Source organism: Entelurus aequoreus, linkage group LG03 (assembly GCF_033978785.1).
Source record: "Entelurus aequoreus isolate RoL-2023_Sb linkage group LG03, RoL_Eaeq_v1.1, whole genome shotgun sequence".
In the NCBI taxonomy this organism is placed as follows: Eukaryota; Metazoa; Chordata; class Actinopteri; order Syngnathiformes; family Syngnathidae; genus Entelurus; species Entelurus aequoreus.
The window spans coordinates 92,766,301-92,789,843 of NC_084733.1; the positions used below are offsets into that span (position 1 = coordinate 92,766,301).

Below are 23,543 nucleotides of genomic sequence, written 5' to 3' on the forward strand. Positions count from 1 at the left end.
TTTATACTTACTAATTAATAATAACAGTTTTGTTTTAAACGTCCATCCATCCATTTTACAATATAATTACAACACTTTATGTACATATTTATATACAGATTTGAACAATAAGTTATTCACTGAAATATATACTTATTAATTGAGGTTCTAACAAAAAATATATCTTATAAAATTTAAAAGCTAAAATATCTCAAAGCTCTGCCCCTTTAATTAGTGCATACTAAATAATGTAACTTTAGCCTACTACTACAAGCATATTATTTACCAGCAACATAAAGTGAAACAGGTGTCCTGCCACAGTCAGTAAGAAATAAACAGAAAACAGTAGTGGTGGTAGATAGACACAGAGCTTCATCAAACATCTGATCCACTGAACAAAGAGCTCCAAAAATGTTGAACTTTAGACTGCCATCAGTTTTACTCCCTACACTTAACCATGTGTTTCCTACTGCCTGCAGACTTTGCACCCTTTGTTATATACACATGTTGTGTTTCTAATATAAATACATGTAATAAAGTCAAATACAAATAAGGCAACAAGAGAAGTATCCTACAAGGCGCACTGTCGAGTTTTGAGAAAATGTAAGGATTTTTAAGTGCGCCTTATAGTCCGAAAAATACGGTAGTTATAATAACTATGTTGTGTAGAGCTGCACAAGAAAGTCCATGCTTTCCTCTCCACTTTGTTGCGTGACGAGTGTTGTGTGTGTGTGTGTGTGTGTGTGTGTGTGTGTGTGTGTGTGTGTGTGTGTGTGTGTGTGTGTGTGTGTGTGTGTGTGTGTGTGTGTGTGTGTGTGTGTGTGTGTGTGTGTGTGTGTGTGTGTGTGTGTGTGTGTGTGTGGGTGTAGCTCCACGAGCATGCGGCCTACTTGGTGGACTCCCTGTGGGAAAGTTCTCAGGAGCTGCTGAAGGACTGGGAGTGTATGACGGAGCTGCTGCTGGAGGAGCCCGTGCAGGGAGAAGAGTGTAAGACCACAACAGTCATTGTTTTCCTCAGCTCTTCTATTCATCGGCTTCTCTGCAGTGCTTTCAGACCGCCAGGAGAGCGCCCTGATAGAGCTGATGGTGTGCACCATCCGCCAGGCGGCCGAGGCACACCCTCCTGTCGGCAGAGGCACCGGCAAGCGGGTGCGTCGCCTTTTCTTTTCTATCATTATTAGTAGGGAAAGGGTTCATACGGCCCGGTTCCTGGGTGGATCTCGCATGAGAGGAAGAGCCCCCCTCCTCTGTGTGCTGTGAAAATGGTGGAAAGCGCCACTCTGCATAGCAACTGACGCTGTGGTCAAAGTTGGAATTGAATACGTCACACATGCACGCATACAACATGATACATCACACATGCACGCATACAACATGATACATCACACATGCATGCATACAACATGATACATCACACATGCATGCATACAACATGATACATCACACATGCACGCATACAACATGATACATCATACATGCACGCATACAACATGATACATCACACATGCACGCATACAACATGATACATCACACATGCACGCATACAACATGATACATCACACATGCACGCATACAACATGATACATCACACATGCATGCATACAACATGATACATCATACATGCACGCATACAACATGATACATCACACATGCACGCATACAACATGATACATCACACATGCACGCATACAACATGATACATCACACATGCACGCATACAACATGATACATCACACATGCACGCATACAACATGATACATCACACATGCACGCATACAACATGATACATCACACATGCATGCATACAACATGATACATCACACATGCATGCATACAACATGATACATCACACATGCATGCATACAACATGATACATCACACATGCATGCATACAACATGATACATCACACATGCACGCATACAACATGATACATCACACATGCATGCATACAACATGATACATCACACATGCATGCATACAACATGATACATCACACATGCATGCATACAACATGATGCATCACACATGCACGCATACAACATGATACATCACACATGCACGCATACAACATGATACATCACACATGCATGCATACAACATGATACATCACACATGCATGCATACAACATGATACATCACACATGCACGCATACAACATGATACATCACACATGCACGCATACAACATGATACATCACACATGCATGCATACAACATGATACATCACACATGCATGCATACAACATGATGCATCACACATGCACGCATACAACATGATACATCACACATGCACGCATACAACATGATGCATCACACATGCACGCATACAACATGATGCATCACACATGCATGCATACAACATGATGCATCACACATGCACGCATACAACATGATGCATCACACATGCACGCATACAACATGATACATCACACATGCACGCATACAACATGATACATCACACATGCACGCATACAACGTGATGCATCACACATGCATGCATACAACATGATGCATCACACATGCACGCATACAACATGATACATCACACATGCACGCATACAACATGATACATCACACATGCACGCATACAACATGATGCATCACACATGCATGCATACATGATGCATCACACATGCACGCATACAACATGATACATCATGCATGCATACAACATGATGCATCACACATGCACGCATATAACATGATGCATCACACATGCATGCATACAACATGATGCATCACACATGCATGCATACAACATGATACATCACACATGCATGCATACAACATGATACATCACACATGCATGCATGCATACAACACGATACATCACACATGCACGCATACAACATGATGCATCACACATGCATGCATACAACACGATGCATCACACATGCATGCATACAACATGATGCATCACACATGCATGCATACAACATGATACATCACACATGCACGCATACAACATGATGCATCACACATGCATGCATACAACATGATACATCACACATGCATGCATGCAACATGATACATCACACATGCATGCATACAACATGATGCATCACACATGCATGCATACAACATGATGCATCACACATGCATGCATACAACATGATACATCACACATGCATGCATACAACATGATACATCACACATGCATGCATACAACATGATACATCACACATGCACGCATACAACATGATGCATCACACATGCACGCATACAACATGATACATCACACATGCATGCATACAACATGATGCATCACACATGCATGCATACAACATGATGCATCACACATGCACGCATACAACATGATGCATCACACATGCACGCATACAACATGATACATCACACATGCATGCATACAACATGATGCATCACACATGCATGCATACAACATGATACATCACACATGCATGCATACAACATGATGCATCACACATGCACGCATACAACATGATACATCACACATGCACGCATACAACATGATACATCACACATGCATGCATACAACATGATGCATCACACATGCACGCATACAACATGATACATCACACATGTACGCATACAACATGATGCATCACACATGCACACATACAACATGATGCATCACACATGCATGCATACAACATGATGCATCACACATGCATGCATACAACATGATGCATCACACATGCATGCATACAACATGATGCATCACACATGCACGCATACAACATGATACATCAAGGAAGACAGAGGGGGAAATTGTGGGGACAAGAGGGGGATAAGACGGAGAGACAAAAACAACAACAACAACAACAATAGAGCAACATCAGCAAATAGGACATGTACAAATATGATAGTAAAAGTGATAGCAAAAAAGCAGTTAGCGAAAAATACAGAAATGACAATGAGCATTATTACACTACAAATGGAGCAATACAGATACTAATAGAATTCACTGAAAGTCAAGTATTTCATACATACCTCCAAGTCCGAGTCCATGGTTCTCGCCCGGAAAAGGGTGGAGTGCCATCTCCGGGTTGCGGAGGAGACCCTGCCTCACGTCGAGGAGTTCAAGTACCTGGGAGTCTTGTTCACGAGTGAGGGAAGAGTGGATGGTGAGATCGACAGGCGGATCGGTGCGGCGTCTTCAGTAATGCGGACGCTGTATCGATCCGTTGTGGTGAAGAAGGAGCTGAGCCGGAAGGCAAAGCTCTCAATTTGCCGCTCGATCTACGTTCCCATCCTCACCTATGGTCATGAGCTTTGGGTTATGACCGAAAGGACAAGATCACGGGTACAAGCGGTCAAAATAATGAAAGTCAAGTATTTCATACATATATATATATATATATATATATATATATATATATATATATATATATATATATATATATATATATATATATATATATATGTATATATATATATATATATATATATATATATATGTATATATATATATATATATATATATATATATATATATATATATATATATATATATATATATATATATATATATATATGTATGAAATACTTGAGTTGGTGAATTCTAGCTGTAAATAAACTCTCCTCTTAACAACTCCCCACCCCACCTCCCGATATCGGAGGTCCCAAGGTTGGCAAGTATGGTCTACTTATAAGATGTCTATGCCATGGACGGTGTACAACTTTGAATAATCAAAAAACGGTCAATATTTCCAAACTTCCCGAGCTTAACTTCCCGTGGTAAATTTCCGGAAACTTTCCACGCCTCTGCAACCCTAATTATTATAACTGATCATTTTTGTTACACGGAATTGCCACACAACACATTTGAAGACATTCAACACCTTAGTGCCGTCTGACGGCTAACGTGGATAGTCCACCCCCCCAGAGGAACGTGAAACTCCTTCCTACTGTATCGTGTTCTCTGCTCTGTCCAGGTACTTACGGCCAAGGAGAGGAAGACCCAGATAGACGACAAGAACAAACTGACGGAGCACTTCATCATGGCTCTGCCCATGCTGTTGTCCAAGGTACCTTCATTTTTAAAAGCGTTACCTCATTATGACTGAACTGCAACCCCGTTCCTCATGTCAGTACCAAGCCGACTCGGAGAAGGTGGCCAACCTCCTGCAGATCCCGCAGTTCTTCGACCTGGACGTGTACAGCGCCGGGCGCATGGAGAAGCACCTGGACGCGCTGCTGAAGCAGATCCGCCACGTGGTGGAGAAGCACATCGAGATGGACGTGCTGGAGGCCTGCAGCAAGACCTACAGCATCCTCTGCTCGGAGGAGTACACCATCATGAACCGCGTGGACATCTCCCGCTCGCAGCTCATCGACGAGATGACCGACCGCTTCGCGCACTCCGTGGAGGAATTGCTGCAGGAGGTAGGACTTGTCACTCGCTGTGAATACGATACGGCCACATTGTCGGCCATCACTAGTGGGGTTGCAAAGGGGTGGAAAGTTTCCGGTAAATTTCCGGAAATTTGCCACGGGAAGTTAAGCGCGGAAAGTTTGGAAATTTTCACAATTTTTTTATTATTCTGTAGAATAAGATGAGAAGCTTGTAAAACACTAATGCTGTCAGGTTCAAACACTGATTACATCTATTAAACAGACAAGAAGCAAGGAATCGTGCAGAGACAGAGTTCAATTTGGCTCAATGAGGAGTAGGGATGATACTCGAAACCGGTTTTCCCGGTTGTTCGATAAGAAAAGAACCGAGTTCTCGGACTCGAATCCCTTTTGGAATTACCCGTTTATCGGGACCACTATAGTAAAGAAAAAGAGTTGGTTCTTTATTCGAATCCCGTCCCGACCAGAAATGCCCCGTGTGACATCACAAGAAATGACGTCACGTAGCTCAGTCATTTAGACGCAGATAGCGAAAGCAGGAAAAAAATGGACGGGAAAAAGCGCTCCAAGGTGTAACAAAGTTCAAAACAAAAAGGTATAATCCAATGAATAACTTTACTGAGAGATTTGAGCAGGGTACAAACACATATACGACCAACCGGAAACATAGCAACCAGGCTAGCAACGCACCTCCTTTACGGCAGCTGTCGCAACGTTCTTAAAGCAACCGCAGCACATACATATATATACAACACATCTCCCTTTTTTATTAACTTTTGTTTTTCCTTCCTTGTAAACGTTACAAAATCACACTGTATATGCGTTGTCTGTCTAATTATAAATAATGCAGACGAGGCGTGTTGGCTGAGTTCTTGACGTTTACTTTCACAGCGTGCTCATAACCTCATTCTTACGTGACGACATGCAACGACACTTTTCAGGGCTACCGCGCATGCTCCTCACTCCCGTTGCATGCTGGGTAGTGTAGTTGTTATATTCCCTAGCTCATAACATCTTTCCCCCTATAAAGAAATAATGTTAACTCAATAAAGTGCATTTCTTTTTTTAGCTTTAACTTTTCATTTTTTAGCATTGCAACCACATTTGCATACAACTTTTCTCTTCATAGAATTTTCTTTCAATAAAGAAATAAAGTGCAAAAATGTCAAAGCATCATAACAAACAGTTATGTTCCAATAGCAGCAGAAGTGCACTTTTTGGAGAGCTGTATTATTTTCAGTTTTGTGCCCAAGGGACTGATTTTATTTAGCACTATATTATTATTTATACACCTATAGTGATCACAGAGACAGCTTGTTTCTGTGTTACTGTAAATATTTGTTTTTCAGAAAAATCCCACTTAATATACTTTGGGTAACAACAGTTATTTTATTTTTTAGGGGGGTAACAGTCAATATTTATTTATTCATTAGATTAAATTGTTTTCTTATATAATAAAAGTGAGCTTTTGTTAAACCAATTATTGTGTGTTTTTTTCCATATACAACAACCTATCTGGACTCGATAAGAGAATCGATAAGGAATCGGTTCGATAAGAGGATTCGATAATAGGCTCGAACTCGATAATTTCTTATCAAACATCATCCCTAATGAGGAGAGACGTTTGGGGCTGCACACTCAGTTACAATCTCCCACTACGCCCTAAGGCACAGCCCACGTGCTCCTCTATTTATTTGGGAGGTCCCTGGTTACATCACTGAGGCTGGTAATGTTTAGTTTTTTTTGTTTTGTTTTTTTTGGCATAAAAAAATACAATCATGTGTGCTTACGGACTGTATCCCTGCAGACTGTATTGATATATATTGATATATAATGTAGGAACCAGAATATTAATAACAGAAAGAAACAACTCTTTTGTGTGAATGAGTGTAAATGGGGGAGGGAGGTTTTTTGGGTTGGTGCACTAATTGTAAGTGTATCTTGTGTTTTTTATGTGGATTTAATTAAAAAAAATGTATTTCTTGTGCGGCCCGGTGGTTGGAGACCACTGCCATACAGTATATTGTATCTGCTGATGTAGTTCTGTTGGAGTTGTTAAAAAAAATAGGGTGCCAGTACAGTACAGGCCAAAAGTTTGGACACACCTTCTCATTCAATGTGTTTTCTTTATTTTCATGACTATTTACATTGTAGATTGTCACATCAAAACTATGAATGAACACATGTGGAGTTAATGTACTTAACAAGAAAAAAGGTGAAATAACTGAAAATATGTTCTAGTTTCTTCAAAATAGCCGCCCTTTGCTCGGATTACTGCTTTGCACACGCTTGGCATTCTCTCCATGAGCTTCTAGCACACCTCTGAAGTGAAAACCCTTTCAGGTGACTACCTCTTGAAGCTCATGGAGAGAATGCCAAAAGTGTGCAAAGCAGTAATCGGCGCCAAGGGTGGCTATTTTGAAGAAACTACAACATATTTTCAGCTATTTCACCTTTTTTTTTGTTAAGTACATCAGTGTTTCCCATAAACTGCCAAGATACCTGTGGCGGTGGGGGCGTGGCTATGGACGTGGTCACCATGACATCATCGAGTAATTTGCATAATTTACTACAATGATATGATTTTCTCTAAAAAGGCTCAAAAAATGTATACTTACTAATTAATAATAACAGTTTTGTTTTAAATGTCCATCCATCCATCCATCCATCCATCCATTTTACAATATAATTACAACACTTTATGTACATATTTATATACATATTTGAACAATAAGTTATTCACTGAAATATATTTATTAATTGTGGTTCTTACAAAAAATATATCTTATAAAATATAAAAGCTAAAATGTCTCTTAAAGCTCTGCCCCTTTAATTAGTGCATACTAAATAATTTAACTTTAGCCTACTACTACAACCATATTATTTACTAGCAACATAAAGTGAAACAGAGGCAGAGTTTTTTTTTAAAAATTTTTTATTTTTTATTTGTGGCGGACGTAATTCTTTCGAGGCGGGCCGCCACAAATAAATGAATGTGTGGGAAACACTGTACATAACTCCACATGTGTTCATTCATAGTTTTGATGTGACAATCTACAATGGAAATAGTCATGAAAATAAAGAAAACGCATTGAATGAGAAGGTGTGTCCAAACTTTTGGCCCCCTTTTTTTTTAACAATACTGTATGGTATACACATATAATACCAGTATTTCATATTTCAAATAATAATTAGTGAAGTGCATGGTTTCACCTTAATGCCACGGCAACACTTTAGCCGCCACACCTTAAAAATGAGGGGGTTTTTTTAACGTGAAAACAAAATAAAGTAATATAATGTATTGTAGCATCCAAACAAGGACAAAGTCTGACGCTCTTTTTAACATTTATTGCCAATTTTATGCTAACAATGGACCCAATGTCAACAAGTATTTCCGACCGCTGTGATATTCGTAAAAGACCACGTAGTCAAAGAGAGCAAAATGATTATTCAGGTTAAAAAAAAATGGTGACATCTGGGAAAATAACATCTACTCTCCAATTAACACTCCTCACTCCTTGCTCAATAATCTTCCCAGCTATTAAAAACAGCCATTTATGTATGTACGTATGTCTGTAGATTGCTCTTAAAATTGAGCAGATGACTTTGAACCAGAAGTAGCAAGAAGATAACTTGTGTCATATACATATTTGTAGATGTGGAGCTTATTAGAGTTTGTGTGTTCGGCAGGCTGAGGAGGCAGACGATGACGATATCTACAACGTCTTATCCACCCTCAAGAGACTCACAGCCTTCCACAAGTACCACTCTCCTCCTCCAAGATCATGGCAAGCGTCTGCTCCACGCAGCGTCCGTGTAAACATGTGCTCTCCTCCCGTGCCAGCGCTCACGACTTGACGCGCTGGGATCTGTTCGGCAACTGCTACCGGCTGCTGAAGGCGGGCATCGAGCTGGGCTCCATGCCCGAGCAGATCGCCGTGCAGGCGCTGCAGTGCTCCCACTACTCCATCCTCTGGCAGCTGGTCAAGATCACAGAGGGGGCTCCCAGCAAGGTGCTCCACACACACACACACACACACACACGTTATTGTGTTTCTTACCTTCTTGAGACCTCCAAAAATGCCTACCTCTTTAGGACCAGCCTTTCTAGATATATAAAGAAGTGTATTTACAACATTAATAATATATACATACTATGCACATATAAAAAAGTTTGTTGTGAAAAATGAGTTGGAACACAGCTTCACAAGAAAAACTTGGAATTTTGGCAGTATTATAATAAAAGTCGTCATTTTACTCAACGCAAGTCAAAGTTTTACAAGAAAAACTGAACATTTGTGCAATATTATGATAAAAGTTGGAGTTTGACTCGATAACAGTCGCAATTTGACAAGAAAAGCTTAAAATGTTGGCAATTTTATGAAAAGAGTTGTCATTTTACTCGACAAAAGTCACAATTTCATGAGAAAACCTTAAAATGTTGGCAATATTATAATAACAATTGGAATTTTGCTCAGCAAAACTATGACAAAAGTCATAATTTTACTCCAAAAATGTCACTATTTTACAGGAACAACAAAAAAATTAGCAATATTGTGATAAAAGTCAGAATTTTATATGACAAAAAGTCATCATTTTTCGAGAAAATATTGCATTACAGAAACAGAAAGAATATCAGAAATTGTTCCCAATTTTATAAGAAATAAGTCGACACATTGTGAGAAAAAGACTGTTTTTAGTTTTTTTGTTGCTGTTGTTGTTTATTTTGTTTGTAATTGTTTTTTAACCTTCATTACTTACTTTGTTATTACAGTATGTCTCTATATACATATTTATTTTATTAATTTTTAAATAAATTTTGGCCAAAGGGGGCTCATTTCAATTTCTTACACACACTTGTTATTTCATATGTTGACCAGAGGGGGAGCACTTTTAAAAGCGACACACAGTCAATTTGAAAAATTCCTCTTTAGGACCAGCCTTTGTAGATATATAAAGAAGTGTATTTACAACATTATTAATATATACATACTATGCACATATATAAAAGTTTGTTGTGAAAAATGAGTTGGAACACAGCTTCACAAGAAAAATTTAGAATTTTGGCAGTATTATAATAAAAGTCGTCATTTTACTCATGGCAAGTCAAAATTTTACAAGAAAAACTGAACATTTGTGCAATATTATGATAAAAGTTGGAGTTTTACTCGATAACAGTCGCAATTTCACAAGAAAAGCTTAAAATTTTGGCAATTTTATGAAAAGAGTCGTCATTTTACTCGACAAAAGTCACAATTTCATGAGAAAACCTTAAAATGTTGGCAATATTATAATAACAATTGGAATTTTGCTCTGCAAAACTATGACAAAAGTCATAATTTTACTCCAAAAATGTCACTATTTTACAGGAACAACAAAAAAATTGGCAATATTGTGATAAAAGTCAGAATTTTATATGACAAAAAGTCATCATTTTGCGAGAAAATATTGCATTACAGAAACAGAAAGAATATCAGAAATTGTTCCCAGTTTTATAAGAAAAAAGTCGACACATTGTGAGAAAAAGACTGTTTTTAGTTTTTTTGTTGCTGTTGTTGTTTATTTTGTTTGTAATTGTTTTTTAACCTTCATTATTTACTTCGTTATTACAGTATGTCTCTATATACATATTTATTTTATTAATTTTTAAATCGATACATTGTGAGACTGCTTTTAGTTAACTATTTTTTTCATTTATTTTTTGTTTAATTGGTTTTTAATCTTCATTATTAACTTCAAGTTATAACAGTACGTCTCTATATACATATTTATTTTATTAATTTTTAAATACATTTTGGCCAAAGGGGGCTCATTTCAATTTCTTACACACACTTGTTATTTCATATGTTGACCAGAGGGGGAGCACTTTTAAAAGTGACACACAGTCAATTTGAAAAATCCCTCTTTAGGACCACACTTTCTAGATATATAAAGAAGTGTATTTACAACATTAATAATATATACATACTGTGCACATATAAAAAAGCTTGTTGTGAAAAATGAGTTGGAACACAGCTTCACAAGAAAAACTTAGAATTTTGGCAGAATTATAATAAAAGTCGTCATTTTACTCATCGCAAGTCAAAATTAAAATCAATATTATGATAAAAGTTGGAATGTCACTCGATAACAGTCGCAATTTTACAAGAAAAGCTTAAAATTTTGGCGATTTTATGAAAAGTCGTCATTTCACTCGACAAAAGTCACAATTTTATAAGAAAATTGTAAGATTTTGGCAATATTATAATAATAATCTGAATTTTGCTTGACAAAATTATGACAAGTCATCGTTTTACTAAAAAAAAAAGTCACTATTTTACAAGAACAACAAAAAAATTGGCAAGATTGTGATAAAAGTCTGAATTTTATGTCAAATGTCACCATTTTGCGATTAAAAAGTAATAATTTCACATTAAAAAGTAATAATTTTACGAGAAAATATTGCAATATTACAGAAACAGAAAGAATATGAGAAATTGTTCCCAATTTTATAAGAAAAAAGTTGACGCATTGTGAGAAAAAGACTGCTTTTAGTACATTTTTTATTTTGTTTGTAAATGGTTATTACTTACTTCGTTATTACAGTATGTCTCTATAAAAAATTCATAACATTGATTTTAATTCATTATAATTTTTTTAACAATGACAGTTTAACAAACAAAAGAAAAAAATCCCAGTAAAATCTTGGGGATCTAAAAGGGCTCCACTCATAAAAGTGTTAGAAATAAGTTATTCATCGTTTAAAATTTCAACACTTAAAGGCCTACTGAAATTGTTTTTTTTTATTTAAACGGGAATAGCAGATCCATTCTATGTGTCATACTTGATCATTTTGCGATATTGCCATATTTTTGCTGAAAGGATTTAGTAGAGAAAATCGACGATAAAGTTCGCAACTTTTGCTCGCTGATTAAAAAAAAGCCTTGCCTGTAGCGGAAGTAGCGTGACGTCACAGGAGCTAGTATTCCTCACACATCCCCGTTGTTTACAATGGAGCGAGAGAGATTCGGACCGAGAAAGCGACGATTACCCCATTAATTTGAGCCAGGATGAAAGATTCGTGGATGAGGAACGTGAGAGTGAAGGACTAGAGTGCAGTGCAGGACGCATCTTTTTTCGCTCTGACCGTAACTTAGGTACAAGCTGGCTCATTGGATTCCACACTCTCCTTTTTCTATTGTAGATCACAGATTTGTATTTTAAACCACCTGGGATACTATATCCTCTTGAAAATGAGAGTCGCGAACGCGAAATGGACATTCCGTGCCTTTTATCTCCACGACAATACATCGGCGAAATGCTTTAGCTACGAGCTAACGTGATAGCATCATGCTTTAACTGCATATAGAAACAAAAAAATAAACCCCTGACTGGAAGGATAGATAGAAAATCAACAATACTATTAAACCGTGGACATGTAAATACACGGTTAATGCTTTCCAGGCTGGCAAAGGTTAACAATGCTGTGCTAACGACGCCATTGAAGCTAACTTAGCAACGGGACCTCACAGAGCTATGCTAAAAACATTAGCTCTCCACCTACGCCAGCCAGCCCTCATCTACTCATCAACACCCGTGCTCACCTGCGTTCCAGCGATCGGCAGGACGAAGGACTTCACCCGATGCGTTTGGCGGCCCTGAGACGTAGGAAGTCAAGGTGAGGTCGGCGGCTAGCGCGGCTAGCGCTCCAACAAAGTCCTCCTGGTTGTGTTGCTGTAGTCCGCTGCTAACACACCGATCCCACCTACAACTGTCTTCTTTGCAGCCTTCATTGTTCACTAAACAAATTGCAAAAGATGTCCAGAATACTGTGGAATTATGAAATGAAAACAGAGCTTTTTGTATAGGATTCTACGGGGTACCATAACTTCCGTTACTCTGACTTCGTCGCGCGCATACGTCATCATACCGCGACGTTTCAGCCGGATATTTCCCGGGAATTTTAAAATGTCACTTTATAAGTTAACCCGGCCGTATTGGCATGTGTTGCAATGTTAAGATTTCATCATTGATACATAAACTATCAGACTGCGTGGTTGCTAGTAGTGGCTTTCAGTAGGCCTTTAAGTCTTTAGATCAACTTCACATCCATCCATTGTCGAAACGTTGTTATTGATGTATTTATCGTTATTAATTTTGTTAGTTGTTTGCTCTTTTTGCCAAATAAAACTTTGTTTTTTATATGGCAAACACAAAATCTGCAATCCATCCATTTCCTACCGCTTGTCCCTTTTTGTATTGTTCTCAAAAATGGTTTCAAAGTGGAATATTCGAAGTGAAGTAATTGGATTGTTGACTATATCAATAATTCATAACAGCATTGGTTTTTGATTAGTTATGATTTTTTTTAAGCAGTGAGTTTTATAGAAAAAAAACTTTGTGTTACTAGAGTCAACTTTTTCTTATTCCATTTCACCGGTTTGCTCTTTTATTCTACTTTTTGTAGTATTTTTAAAACGTGCCACACTTTGAAGGTCTCTGCTCTCAGGGGAAATGGACTCCTTCTACAATTGACTCGTCTCCAAGAGCTCTGGCAGACACTCGCAGATTTAAGCCTCTGTGCCGTCACTCAATAATGAGTGTGATTACTTCCCTCTGACAATAATTGACACTGGTGATTGACTTTCTGATCAAGTGCTTAGTGTTTACAGCACTGAGTGTTTGTGTGTGCGTGCAGGACGACCTGTTGGCCCTCAGGAGGGTGGTGAAGTCTTTCCTGGCCGTGTGCCAGCAGTGCCTGTCCAACGTCAACACGCCTGTCAAAGAGCAGGTCGGCACACAGCAACAGCTTTTGTTGTTTCCGTGGCGCCCGCACGTCTCTCATGCCACCTCCTTTCCTCAGGCCTTCATGCTTCTTTGCGACCTGCTGATGATCTTCAGTCACCAGCTGGTCTCCGGCGGCCGAGAGGGCCTGGAGCCGCTGGTCTTCAACCCGGACGGCACTCTGCAAAACGAGCTGCTCAATTTTGTCCTGGACCACGTCTTCATCGACCAGGACGACGAAAACCAGAGCATGGGTGAGAGCGGAGGGGGTTTATCGTACTTTTCTACTTTGGGTATGCCTGGGATGTCCAAAGTGGGGCCCAAGCACCATTTATGGCCCTAACTTTCTTTTTATCGGCCTGCCTATTTCCTAAGAATACCAGTGTTGGCGCTAGGAAATTTCAAAATAATAATTAAATCAATTTTTGGGGTCCTACTTTTTTGTAACCCGTTTTGAAAACAAATGATAAATATATCCTGTTATATCTTAGATTCTATATTGTTTTGGGAAAAGGTTGTCATAAACGGTAAAGGCTATTTTAGTATAAAACATGCAGATATGCAGTGTTTTTAGTAAGTCATTATTTTGACTTTGTAAATTAGTAAGTCAAAATATTGACTTACTAAGTCATAATAATGACATACTTCAGTGTTTCCCACACATTCCTTTATTAGTGGCGGCCCGACACGAAAGAATTACGTCCACCACAAATTTAAAAAAAAAATTTTTAAATAAAAAATTTTTTTTTTTGTCCTTTCCAGCTTCTCAGGCAAATCATATAGTTGATGTAGATGCCCATATAGGCTGTTCAGATTTACTTTACAAAAGCGAAGTGTAGGATACTTCTCTTGTTGCCTTATTTGTATTTGACCACTACTGTTTTCTGTTTATTTGTTACTGACTGTGGCAGGACACCTCTGCCTCTGTTTCACTTTATGTTGCTGGTAAATAACATGGTTGTAGTAGTAGGCTAAAGTTAAATTATTTAGTATGCACTAATTAAAGGGGCAGAGCTTGATGAGACATTTTAGCTTTTATATTTTATAAGATATATTTTTTGTAAGAACCATAATTAATAAATATATTTCAGGGAATAACTTATTGTTCAAATCTGTATATAAATATGTACATAAAGTGTTGTAATTATATTGTAAAATGGATGGATAGATGGACGTTTAAAACAATTATTAATTAGTAAGTATACATTTTTTTAGCCTTTTTAGAGAAAATCAAATCATTGTAGTAGATTATGCAAATTACTCGATGATGTCATGGTGACCACACTCATAGCCACGCCCCCACCGCCACAGGTATCTTGGCAGTTTATGGGAAACACTGATAGCAGTGCCATGAGTCCAGAATCTAACGGTCTTTCTACACCGACCCAATTAGGAACCGGTACCAAATAATACCGGAACTCGGCACACATGCCTACTCGGCACTAGAATGTCCAATGAAAACATTGTGTGGTGACTCTCAGAGGGGGACGAGGAGGACGAGGCCAACAAGATCGAGGCCCTGCACAAGAGGAGGAACCTGCTGGCGGCTTTTTGCAAACTCATCATCTACGACATTGTTGACATGCCCGCTGCAGCCGACATCTTCAAACACTACATGAAGGTAGCGTTAACGCCCTGTGTGTGTGTGTGTAGGTAGCGTTAACGCCCTGTGTGTGTGTGTGTGTATATATATATATATATATATATATATATATATATATATATATATATATATATATATATATATATATATATATATATATATATATATATATATATATATATATATATATATATATATATATATATATATATATATATATATAGTAGTTTCCATATGAGGACCGGTGAACAAGTTAGGACTCAAATCATGGTCCCAATACGGAAATGTCTCATTGGCACCCCTGGTGGTGACATCTATCAAAATGAGGGTGGTCCCAAAAAGGAGGGATTTTTCAAATTGACTGTGTGTCGCTTTCAAAAGTGCTCCCCCTCTGGTCAACATATGAAATAACAAGTGTGTGTAAGAAATTGAAATGCGCCCTCTTTGGCTAAAATTGATACAAAAAATAAATATGTATATAGAGACATACTGTTATAACTTGAAGTTAATAATGAAGATTAAAAACCAATTAAACAAAAAATAAATGGAAAAAATAGTTAACTAAAATTGGGAACAATTTCTCATATTCTTTGTTTCTGTAATATTGCAATATTTTCTTGTAAAATTATGCCTTTTTTAATGTGAAATTATTACTTTTTGATGCAAAATTGTGACATTTGTCATATAAAATTCTGACTTACCACAATATTGCCAATTTTTTTGTTGTTCTGGTAAAATTATGACTTTTGTCGTAATTTTGCCAAATAAAATTCCGATTATTATTATAATCTTGCCAAAAAATTTTAAGTTTTCTTATAAAATTGTGACTTTTGTCGAGTAAAATTACGACTCTTTTCATAAAATCGCCAAAATGTTGAGCTTTTCTTGTAAAACTGCGACTGTTATTGAGTAAAATTCCAACTGTTATCATAATATTGCACAAATGTTCAGTTTTTCTGTAAAATGTTGACTTGCGTTGAGCAAAATTACGACTTTTATTATAATACTGCCAACATTCTAAGTTTTTCTTATTAAATTCCAACAAGCTTCTTTATATTTGCATAGTATGTATGTATTATTAATGTTGTAAATACAAATCTTTATACATCTAGAAAGAAAGAGTGGTCCTATAGAGGGAGGCAGTTTTTGTAGTTCTCAAGAAGGTTACAAATACAAGAATGTGTGTGTGTGTGTTCTTGTATTTCTATCCTTCTTGAGACATGAAGAAGGAAAAGTAGCTTCCATATGAGGACCGGTGAACAAGTTAGGACCGAAATCATGGTCCCAATACGGAAATGTCTCATTTGCACCCCTGCTGGTGAAATCCATCAAAATGAGGGTGGTCCCAAAAAGGAGGGATTTTTCAAATGGACTGTGTCGGTTTCAAAAGTGCTCCCCCTCTGGTCAACATATGAAATAACAAGTGTGTGTAAGAAATTGAAATGCGCCCCCTTTGGCCAAAATGAATACAAACAATTAAATAAATATGTATATAGAGACATACTGTAATAACTTGAAGTTAATAAAGAAGATTAAAAACCAATTAAACAATAACAAAAACAAAAATAGTTAACTAAAAGCAGTCTTTTTCTCACAATGTGTCGACTTTTTTGTTATAAAATTGGGAACAATTTGTCATATTCTTTCTGTTTCTGTAATGCAATATTTTCTCGTAAAATTATGACTTTTTGATGTAAAATTATGACTTTTTGATGCAAAATGGTGACATTTGTCATATACAATTCTGACTTTTATCACAATATTGGCAATTTTTGTGTTGTTGTGGTAAAACTGACATATTTTGAGTAAAATTATGACTTTTGTCAAATTTGCCAAGTGAAATTCCGATTATTATTATAATCTTGCCAAAATTTTAAAATTTTCTCATAAAATTGTGACTTTTGTCGAGTAAAATTACGACTCTTTTCATAAAATTGCCAAAATGTTGAGCTTTTCTTGTAAAACTGCGACTGTTATTGAGTAAAATTCCAACTTTTATCATAATATTGCAGAAATGTTCAGTTTTTCTTGTAAAATTTTGACTTGCGTTGAGCACAATTACGACTTTTATTATAATACTGCCAACATTCTAAGTTTTTCTTATTAAATTCCAACAAGCTTCTTTATATTTGCATAGTATGTATGTATTATTAATGTTGTAAATACAAATCTTTATACATCTAGAAAGAAAGAGTGGTCCTATAGAGGGAGGCAGTTTTTGCAGTTCTCAAGAAGGTTACAAGTACAAGAATGTGTGTGTGCGTGTTTTTGTATTTCTACCCTTCTTGAGACATGAATAAGGAAAAGTAGCTTCCATATGAGGTATCGGTGAGGTGAACAAGTTAGGACCGAAATCATGGTCCCAATACGGAAATGTCTCATTTGCACCCCTGCTGGTGAAATCCTATCAAAATGAGGGTGGTCCCAAAAAGGAGGGATTTTTCCAATTGACTGTGTGTCGCTTTTAAAAGTGCTCCCCCTCTGGTCAACATATGAAATAACAAGTGTGTGTAAGAAATTGAAATGCGCCCCCTTTGGCTAAAATTGATACAAAAAATAAATATGTATATAGAGACATACTGTTATAACTTGAAGTTAATAATGAAGATTAAAAACCAATTAAACAAAAAATAAATGAAAAAAATAGTTAACTAAAAGCAGTCTCACAATGTATCGATTTTTTTCTTGTAAAATTGGGAACAATTTCTCATATTCTTTCTGTTTCGGTAATATTGCAATATTTTCTCGTAAAATTATGACTTTTTTTATGTAAAATTATTACTTTTTGATGCAAAATGGTGACATTTGTCATATAAAATTCTGACTTACCACAATATTGCCAATTTTTTTGTTGTTCTGGTAAAATTATGACTTTTGTCATAAATTTGCCAAGTAAAATTCAGATTATTATTATAATCTTGCCAAAGAATTTTAAGTTTTCTTATAAAATTGTGACTTTTGTCGAGTAAAATGACGCCCCTTTTAATAAAATCGCCAAAATGTTGAGCTTTTCTTGTAGAACTGCGACTGTTATTGAGTAAAATTCCAACTTTTATCATAATATTGCACAAATGTTCAGTTTGCGTTGAACCGTTTGAGTAAAATTATGACTTTTATTTTAATACTGCCAACATTCCAACAAGCTTTTTTATATTTGCATAGTATGTATCTATTATTAATGTCGTAAATACAAATCTTTATATATCTACAAAGAAAAGGTGGTCCTAAGAGGCAGGCATTTTTTTGCAGGTCTCAAGAAGGTAACAAATACAAGAGTGTGTGTGTGCGTGTGTGTGTTACCTTCTAACATACACATCTCCATTCTCTAGTATTATAACGACTACGGCGACATCATCAAGGAGACTCTGAGTAAGACCCGACAGACGGACAAGATCCTCTGCGCCAAGACTCTCATCCTGAGTCTGCAACAGGTCTGAGAGTGGTCTGCATCCCGCACATAAGCACTTAGCTCACCCGCTTCTTCACGCCTCGCAGCTCTTCAACGAGCTGCTGCAGGACCAGGGCCCCACCCTGGACCGCACCTCGTCGCACGTCAGCGGCATCAAGGAGCTGGCACGCCGCTTCGCCCTCACCTTTGGCCTGGATCAGATCAAGACCAGAGAGGCGGTGGCCACGCTGCACAAGTACGTAGACAAGTCTCTGTGGAAAAAGTAGCATTGAAGTGACTTTGGGACCATTCTGTCTTCCTCCCCCCCGCCCCTCCTGGCAGAGATGGCATTGAGTTTGCCTTTAAGTACCAGAATCCTCGAGGACCAGAGTTTCCTCCCCTTAACTTGGCCTTCCTGGAGGTCTTGAGCGAGTTCTCCTCCAAACTGATCCGCCAAGACAAGAAGACAGTGTAAGTGCCTCTTGCTCCTCATATTAATATCCATTACATACATTATTCATCTCCAAAGAGAAGCTCACACTATTAGTTCATGTTGAAACTGCAAATTACAACAAATATTATATTATCATACTTTCCAAACTATTTTTTTGTCTAAATAAATTATTCAATATCTGCTTGACTTACGATTTTAAAGCAAGTTATCCAACACTGTAAAAATGACAATAGATTTTATGGTCACATTGACGATGGTTTTTATTTTTATTTTTTTTATTTTTTTATTTTTTTATTTTTATTTTATTTTTTATTTTTTTATTTTATTTTTTTTTATTTTTTTTTTATTTATTTATTTTTTTACTGTAAAAATGACAATAGATTTTATGGTCACATTGACGATGGTTTTTATTTTTTTATTTTTATTATTTTTTTTTGAATTTTTATTTTGAATTTTTTTATTTTATTTTTTATTATTTTTTTTTTTTCTGTAAAAATAACAATAGATTTTATGGTCACGTTGACGATGGTTTTTAAAGCATATTGCTGTAAATTGAAAAATCTACCACTGTTTTTTTACGGTAAAATTCTGTCGACCGAGCTGCCAGTTTTTTAACCGTAAAATCTGTGGTGAAAAAACACCCCCTCTATATTTTACCATAAAAATATGGTGACTAAGTTGCACGTTTTTTTCATGTAAATTCTACAAAAAAATGTTTTTTACAGTGTACGCTAAAAAAAATAAATATATAAAATCTGCAATAAAAAAGTTTATTGCAGACTCCAACGTCCAAGTAGACATACAATCATATACAGTACATAAAACTAAAATACAGTATAAAAGGCATATCACATAATATTAAAACAGTGCTTGTGCATATTCAGTAAGACATCTAATAAATAATTAAAAGCAATCAAAATGTATATATATATGCATGTATGTATATGTGTGTGTGTGTGTGTGTGTGTGTGTGTGTGTGTGTGTGTGTGTGTGTGTGTGTATATATATGTATATTATATATATGTATATATATATGTATAAGTACTGTATATGTATTTGTATATATATGTATTTATATATATATGTATGTATGTATATATGTACATATACAGTATGTATATATGTACATATACAGTATGCATATATGTACATATACAGTATGTATATATATATATATATATATATATGTATGTATATATATATGTAGTGGTATGTAAACAACAGTTTGACAGCAACACATTAAATAGGAGTTTGAGTGGTATGTAAACAACAGTTTGACAGCAACACATTAAAAGAGTGCACACTCATGCTGCTGAAGGCTAAGCAAGAATGTTCATGTTGCTAATGACAAAGTGATTAGTTTGTGCAGTTAACAGAGCAGGGGCCGTACTTATCAAGCTTCTCAGAATGACTCCTAAGAAGTCTGCTAAGAGTTGACTTAAGAGTAAATAAATTCTTGGCTGAAAGCTGCACTTAAAAGTTAGTTATCAAGCGTCTTACTCACACTTTCAGCGAAGTGTAGGACTGAATCTTAAGTGTCACACTCAGAGCTGAATTACGACATTACTATGTGCCGTAAACGCAATTTTAGGTGACGTCATTTCTGTGTCCATAGAAATGACCAATCACGGAAGGGAATCTGTTGTCTAAGAATAAAGAAATATCTTGGAAATATTTAAGTGGATATTGGGAGTGTATATTTTGACAATAAACTACAAAATAATACAAAACAAACTAGTCCCCGCCGGCACTCACGCTACCGCTCCCTCTCTTCTCTCGCCCACACACTCACTGACGTCACTCACCTCACGGCCACACACATACGCTACTGTCATAACATTTTCTTTCCAATTCATTAATTAGGCAACTAATTTGAAACTGGTGTGGGTGGCTCTATATATACTAGCCCACTGCAGACACATGCAGAAATCAACATGGAATCGAAAAGTATTAAATCTGTGACAAAAATAATACCCGCTCTGTCTAAAACGATACCGTTTGATCAGCTGCTCGTCATCAAACAAATCCAGAACATTGTTCCGTTCCCTGAACGTTCGCGCACGTCTCTCTCGCCTCAGTGCCATCCCCTGCTGGCAACTCCTAACCACTTAAGACACCTCTGAAGGTCTCTTAAATATCGTGGAGAGTAGGAGTGATTCTTAGACTTAAGAACGTTGATAAAAAGCTTTTATTCTTAAGTTTGAGAGTAGGACTAAATTTCGCAAATTCTCAGGACTTAAGTGTACGATAAGTACGGCCCCAGATGTGTTAGCATGTTAGCAAAGTGTGAAGTGGTGCATGTCCTCCCCAGGCACTCGTACTTGGAGAAGTTCATGGTGGAGTCCATGTCGGAGCGGCGGGAAGACGTGTGGCTGCCACTCATCTCCTACAGGAACAGCCTGCAGACAGGCGGGGATGAGGACCACATGTCTGTCACCTCAGGCTCCAGCAGCAAGACGGGCTCTCTGCGCAGCAAGAAGGGACGACCGACGCTTCACAAGAAACGTATCGAGGGTGACAAATCTTATTTATACTCATATGGAAGGATGTTATTTCTTCAATAGAATTATGTTACATTATTCAATAGAATTATGGTATATAGTTCAATAGAATTATGGTATATAGTTCAATAGAATTATGTTACATTATTCAATATAATTATGGTATATAGTTCAATAGAATTATGTTACATTATTCAATATAATTATGGTATATAGTTCAATAGAATGATGTTATATTCAATAGAATTATGGTATATAGTTCAATAGAATTATGGTATATAGTTCAATATAATTATGTTATATAGTTCAATATAATATAGTTCAATAGAATTATGTTATATTTTATATAGAATTATGTTACATTATTCAATGTAATTATGGTATGTAGTTCAATAGAATTATGTTATATTTTATATAGAATTATGTTACATTATTCAATGTAATTATGTTGTATAGTTCAATAGAATTATGTTATATTTTTATATAGAATTATGTCATATAGTTCAATAGAATTATGTTACATTATTCAATATAATTATGTTATATCTTTCAATAGAATTATGTTATATTTTTTATATAGAATTATGTTATATAGTTTTATATAGAATTATGTTGTATAGTTCAATAGAATTATGTTACATTATTCAATAGAATTATGTTATATAGTTCAATATAATTATGTTACATTATTCAATATAATTATGGTATATAGTTCAATAGAATTGTTATATTTTTATATAGAATTATGTCATATAGTTCAATAAAATTATGTTACATTATTCAATAGAATTATGTTACATTATTCAATAGAATTATGTTATATCGTTCAATAGAATTATGTTATATTTTTTATATAGAATTGTTACATAGTTTTATATAGAATTATGTTGTATAGTTCAATAGAATTATGTTACATTATTCAATAGAATTATGTTATATCGTTCAATAGAATTATGTTATATTTTTTATATAGAATTATGTTATATAGTTTTATATAGAATTATGTTGTATAGTTCAATAGAATTATGTTACATTATTCAATAGAATTATATTATATAGTTCAATATAATTATGTTACATTATTCAATATAATTATGGTATATAGTTCAATAGAATTGTTATATTTTTATATAGAATTATGTCATATCGTTCAATAGAATTATGTTACATTATTCAATAGAATTATGTCATATAGTTCAATAGAATTATGTTATATAGTTCAATAGAATTGTTATATTTTTATATAGAATTATGTCATATAATTCAATAGAATTATGTTACATTATTCAATAGAATTATGTTATATAGTTCAATAGAATTATGTTACATTATTCAATATAATTATGTTATATAGTTCAATAGAATTGCGATATTGGTATACAGAATTATGTCATATAGTTCAATAGAATTATGTCATATAGTTCAATAGAATTATGTCATATAGTTCAATAGAATTATGTTACATTATTCAATAGAATTATGTTATATAGTTCAATAAAATTGTTATAATGGTACAAA

At 35.8% G+C, this 23,543-nt stretch overlaps 1 protein-coding gene across 1 annotated transcript in view; it reads left to right on the forward strand.

Moving 5' to 3' along the window:
* LOC133647126 (cohesin subunit SA-1) overlaps positions 1-23,543 on the forward strand; it is a 130,481-nt gene that overhangs the window by 98,467 nt on the left and 8,471 nt on the right. The window contains exons 15-27 of the mRNA XM_062043251.1: positions 849-966; positions 1,025-1,128; positions 4,896-4,988; positions 5,053-5,346; positions 9,007-9,077; positions 9,161-9,329; positions 13,994-14,086; positions 14,159-14,333; positions 15,561-15,700; positions 19,012-19,113; positions 19,178-19,326; positions 19,413-19,541; positions 21,836-22,038. Of these exons, the coding sequence (XP_061899235.1) occupies positions 849-966; positions 1,025-1,128; positions 4,896-4,988; positions 5,053-5,346; positions 9,007-9,077; positions 9,161-9,329; positions 13,994-14,086; positions 14,159-14,333; positions 15,561-15,700; positions 19,012-19,113; positions 19,178-19,326; positions 19,413-19,541; positions 21,836-22,038 (1,840 nt within the window). The remainder of the gene's footprint in view (positions 1-848; positions 967-1,024; positions 1,129-4,895; positions 4,989-5,052; positions 5,347-9,006; positions 9,078-9,160; positions 9,330-13,993; positions 14,087-14,158; positions 14,334-15,560; positions 15,701-19,011; positions 19,114-19,177; positions 19,327-19,412; positions 19,542-21,835; positions 22,039-23,543) is intronic.